This window comes from Triticum aestivum, unplaced genomic scaffold (genome assembly GCF_018294505.1).
Source record: "Triticum aestivum cultivar Chinese Spring unplaced genomic scaffold, IWGSC CS RefSeq v2.1 scaffold9733, whole genome shotgun sequence".
NCBI lineage: Eukaryota > Viridiplantae > Streptophyta > Magnoliopsida > Poales > Poaceae > Triticum > Triticum aestivum.
The window spans coordinates 12,150-17,675 of NW_025225531.1; the positions used below are offsets into that span (position 1 = coordinate 12,150).

A 5,526-nucleotide genomic window follows, 5' to 3' on the forward strand; every position below is an offset into this window, starting at 1 on the left:
AAGAAAATGATAAAAACTTCAAAAATTTAAATCCTTCGAGATGTAGTTATGATACTACATCTACTAGCTAGGAAAATTTTAAAACTTAAATTTGGACATGTTCTGCAAAAAGTGTAGGGAAAATGTAAAACGGCTGTAACTTTTGCATACTATGTCAGAAAAAACATATAATATATCAAAACGTTCAGCACGAAAATGCGCATCCGATTTTGACGGCCTATGGCCTGTTTGCAAATTTTTAGAATCCTCAAATTCTAAAAGGAAAAAAAGTTATGCTCAAATTTCAGTTTTTTTATTTTTTAAATTTTTTTGTTAAATCTGGTCAAACTATGGTCAAACTATTTATTCAAGAAGTATTAGTGTTACTAAATAATTATTCAAGAATATTAGTGTTACTAAATAATTATTATAGTTTTTTTGAATTTTGGTCAAATCTGGTCCAACTATGGTCAAACTACTTATTCAAGAAATATTAGTGTTACTAAATAATTATTTCAGTTTTTTGAATTTTGGTCAAATCTGGTTAAATTGTGGTCAAACTATGGTCAAATTACTTATTCAAGAAATATTAGTGTTATTAAATAATTATTGTTTTTTAGAACAATAATTTCAAACTCAAACAGTGAAATGTGTGACTTCATGCTCAAGCTAAATTCCTGGGGGTTAATAGGATTGACATCTTACTATTGTCAGGAAAACAACAAGTGCAGGCTTGGAAACAAGGGAGAATAGAACTCGAAAGTTAAGCGTGCTCAGGCTGGAGTAGTGAGAGGATGGGTGACCGTCCGGGAAGTTAGATGATTTTGAATGATGAGGGGTGATTAGAGATTAGAGGTTAAAATAGTTCAGAAATTTGAAAATAAAAAAAATTCAAAAAAAATCATAAAATTTCTTTTAGTGCCGGTTGGTGTTACCAACCGGGACTAAAGGTGGACCTCCAGGCAGCGGCCACGTGGACAGCCTTTAGTCCCGGTTCGTGTAAGAACCGAGACTAAAGGGGGAGGCTTTAGTAACGACCCTTTAGTCCCGGTTCCAGAACCGGGACTAAAGGCCCTTATGAACTGGGACAATAGGCCCTTTTTCTCTTAGTGGTTGTGTCAATTTTGACTATACTTTTTACCATTTTGTTCACTACACCATGCCACATACACTAGTTTCTTGAAAAAATCTGTTCGGTCTGAATTTAGATCAAAAAATTTGAACCGGAAACAAAAATATCAAGCTTCTCTCAAATTGTATGGTAATGTTATCTCAAATTCATAATGGTTGCAAAATTATGCTTGATTTATTGTAAGTTTTCTTAACTTTCTTTACAGTACAAATGCTATCGTTATATTATCAAAATGTTAAGAAAGTTACAAAGTGAAAACTTTGCAATTGCTCAGAAAAAAAAAGACTTTATTTGCAATTTTTTGAGAGACTTGCAATAAATCAAGCATAATACGTTGACAAATCTAGTAAAGTTGAGATAAATGTCAACATTATGAAAGAACATTATTGCTTTGGCTTCAACTTTAATTCAAACATCAGATTTTGTTTTAAAGTAAGTCATAATTAAGGACAAGTCTGTTCAAATATCAAAAACAATTCACACAGTTTAGGAAAAATGTTGTTTTACCTTTTTAGGTTAAAATTTTGATTTCAGTATTCTAACTACACATAGTTTTTAAAACAACTCCAGTGAATCAAGAATAACTTAGTGACCTATCTGGTAGTACACCTCAAAAGGACAAGCAATTGATTGTTTGGTTTCGTCATTGAGAAGAGAGAAAATAAGCAAACCAACCTGTGGTTGAATGGTTAGAGGACTGTGGTATCTCCAGCTCACCAGGGGTTCAAGTCCTAGTGCTCGCATTTATTTCTGAATTATTTCAAAATTTTCGGCAATGCGCATTCAGTGGGAGGAAACGTTCCCGTCGACGACGAGGTGCCTACGGTGACTTTGTAAATTTCAAGATGATATGCCAGCTCAGTCTTTCGAAGGTGCTCATAGGGTAGAGTGTGTGTGCGTGTTTATAGGGGTGAGTGTATGCGCGTGTCTATGAGCGCTTGGGTCTGTACTGTGTTAAAAAACGGACGTGTGGACGTTCTCCAACTCGCCCACACGCCTGGATGGTCGTTGATTGTTTTTTGCACGAATCGTGACACGAAAATGTGAATTTGATGTGCCACGTAGGACGGGGCTGATGTGTGGGCGTTGGAGAGTTTGCCCACACGCCCCACATCACGCTGTTGCCAGCTGCGCTGTGTAGACCAACTAGTTTCTGCCCACACAGCCACCACCTAGTCCATGCGCGTGTGGGCGAACTGATTTTCGCCCACGCGACACTCCTACATTGTGGATGGCAACTGCAGTTACGCGAACGTGGCAACTAGGTAAACAAACATGGCAACTGTGATTGTTTTGCTAGACGGCAACTGCAGTTGCGCGTACGTGGCAACCAGATAAACACGCATGGCAACTGTGATTAACTATACATGGCAACTATGGTTGGAACACACGTGGCAACTAGGTAAACACACATGACAACTACTGTTTGACCATGTGTGGCAAATAGTTAATCACACACGGCAACTACGATTTGATTACACACGGCAACTACCATAAATTAGATATGGCAACTATAGTTAATCAAAACAGATAGAGTTATCATGCTTTTACAACTATACTTGCCATCCTGGATAACTACATCTGCCAACCAGGATGGCAACTAAATCGTCATCCCGCGGGTACTAACGTAGCTGCGTTAGGACGTGTGGGCATTTTTGCTTTGTGCCACACGCGCGGGTGAAGATGAGTAGTACTTGTTGGACATGTGACACGAAGTAGCCGCGCCCACACGTGTAGGCAATTCTAATGTCCGCCCACACACAACCCGTGTGGGATGCCTCTTGCTCATACCACATACGGTGTGTGGCTAGACCCTTTAACGCCCACACGTATGGACGTTATCGGCGTCTAAAAAAAAGAGAATAGAGAAAATAACTGACGTGGCGGCGGGGAGAAAGAGAGAGTCCGATGTCGCACTAGTGAGTAGTGACTAGGAGTCTAGGACTACAAAACTGGTTAACTGAGAGACAAAGTATCGTGAACGGTTTTATATAAGTTGATGGGTAATCCGATTCAAATCAAAGATGTAAAGTTAAATTTAGAACAAATTGAAGGGGTTAAATAACTTCTCTTCAACTCATGTGCCGAGCCTTTCCACATATTTTGAGACGTCAACTCATGCCACGAGTCGTTCGAAATGGGACTATATTTTAGGTGGATCATGTGCGTCTAGCTGGCCATGGCTGCTGTTGGTGCAAGTTGTTTCTTAATATAATGCATCGTCAACCAACGAATGGTCTCTTCTACCATTTCTATGTTCCGGGGCCTTCATAAAAGCATCTGCAAATTGCGAACAACTGCACAAAACTCTGCATCACAGATCCAGCCATCCACCCAGCCAAGAGAATCAAGAGAGGGAAAATGGAGGGCGCGATTCAGGTTGTGACCATCGTCGGGAAGCTGCTGGGCGAGGAGTACCGGCAAATCCGAGGCGTCGGCGGCCAGGTGGCTGAGCTCGGCGACGAGCTGGCCACCATGAACACCATCCTCCTCATGAACTCGGAAACTGACGAGGTCTTCATTGACCACTTCGTCCGGGAGTGGATGAAGCAGGTACGCGAGCTCGCCTACGATGTAGAGGATTGCATTCAGCTCTACATCCTCCGCATCCCCCGGTTCCGGGCACGGCAAAGAGACCGCTTTCTCGTCTGGCCCAAACACATGGTCAAGACGATCCTCTCTCGCCGTCGACTGGCTTATGAGATCAAGGAACTCCGTGCTCGTGCTGTCGTGATCAGCGAGCGCCACGCGCGTTATGGCGTCACCCGCGAGGCGCTGGGCCGCTCTACCTCTCCCTACTTAGCCACCCCCGCGCCGGCGCCGGAGCCAGTGCTGGGTCCTCCCGTCGTTCGGCCGGCTGCAAACCAGTATGTGGGCATCACGGAGCAGGCAAACAAACTGGCTGAGATGGTGAAGGGGCTGACTGGCAATGAGGGTGGCATGACGCTCAAGGTGTTCTGCATCGTGGGGTTCGGTGGAATCGGGAAGACTACCCTGGCGAGGGAGGTGTGCCTGCAGCTAGAGACGGAGTTCCAACGCCAAGCGCAAGTGTCCGTATCCCGGGCATTTGACGGCATGAGGGATATGAAGGGATTGCTGAAGCGCATGCTTCAGCAGATGGTAAAGCAGAAAGCAGATAACGCGGAAGGCATCAACAAAGAGGACCCCCTAAATGGCATCGACGAGATGAATGTAGAGCAGCTCACCTACAAGCTCATGGAGGTTCTCAGGGACACGAGGTACATATACACAAACTATCTGTTTATTTGTCTATCTCTCTATTAAGTTTTTCTTTTTTTCTTTCAAATTTGTTCTGTCTATTAAGGTTAATCTCTCTATACAAGTTAATAATGTACTAAAAGATTACCCTCATATCGACAGTACCAGTACAAACCCCCACTAATAAATGTATAAAGGGCAATATGAACCTTTGGCAAATAGTACACAGTTTCATATGTATGGTGGGTTGGCTACCATATACACTGTACGTCCGGGGCCTGATTTTCTGTTAAACTGCAACAAAGAGTGTGGGCGACGTGAGTCGAACTTATAACCTCTTTGTACAGAGAGAACCACACCAACCAGGACATCTTAACACTTCTGCCTATTTACTTCTTTTTTTCCTTTTCTTCTTTTTCAGTTTGTGGAAGGCCCCAGTTTCGCTGGGCTGGCCCATTGCTGAATTGATGTTTTTCCAATTATTTCTTTTTCCTTTTTTTGTTTTTCTGTTTTGTAACTTTTTCCAAAAAATGTTTGACCTTTCAAAACTTTGTGCAAAACTTTTCAATATGTCCCTTCTCCAAATTTTGTTCATAATATACAAATATTCGCTTTTACAGAAAATTGTACAGACATTTCAAAAAAATGTTCGTGGCTTTCAAAACTGCTCAGAATGTCAAAACACAAACCTCTTTTAAAAAGGTCGAACATAACATGAGAAATTTCTCAATTTTTTGAATATTTTTTTAGAAACACTATGGAATTAAAAAAATAAAAATACCTAAAAATTGAAACCAATTGTTTTTTAATTTTCCTGAACCATTTTTGTATTTTTTTAGAAAATATTAGGAACCAGAAACTTTTAAAAATTCCGAACCAATTTTGAAAGCGAGAACATTATTTGAAACTCCCCGAAAAATTTAAAATTTGTGAACAAATTTTTCATAGCCTTGTATGACCAACCCAAGGCACCATGCCAAGTTGTTTTGGCTATCGGCATGTGTTGCATTTTCAAGAGTTTCTCTGTGAAAAAAGACCGATAAATGACCGGACGTGTCGCAACGTGCATACGGTGGTGAAAGTCGTTCCATACTGGCATGGATGCATACAATGTGCATGCCTACCTGGTGGCAAAAGTTTTCTCCAAGAGGCCAAAAAATACCACGTTTAACGTAGGGAGTCCAGGTAGGCAAAAA

The 5,526-nt window shown here is 41.3% G+C and overlaps 1 protein-coding gene across 1 annotated transcript; it reads left to right on the forward strand.

Moving 5' to 3' along the window:
- Window positions 1-3,333: 3,333 nt before the first annotated feature.
- Window positions 3,334-5,179, forward strand: LOC123172242 (disease resistance protein Pik-2-like). The gene is made up of 2 exons (XM_044589245.1): window positions 3,334-4,350; window positions 5,170-5,179. Exons 1-2 carry the CDS (start codon window positions 3,473-3,475, stop codon window positions 5,177-5,179), a joined length of 888 nt encoding a protein of 295 aa, XP_044445180.1. The 5' UTR covers window positions 3,334-3,472.
- The last annotated feature ends 347 nt before the right edge of the window (window positions 5,180-5,526 follow it).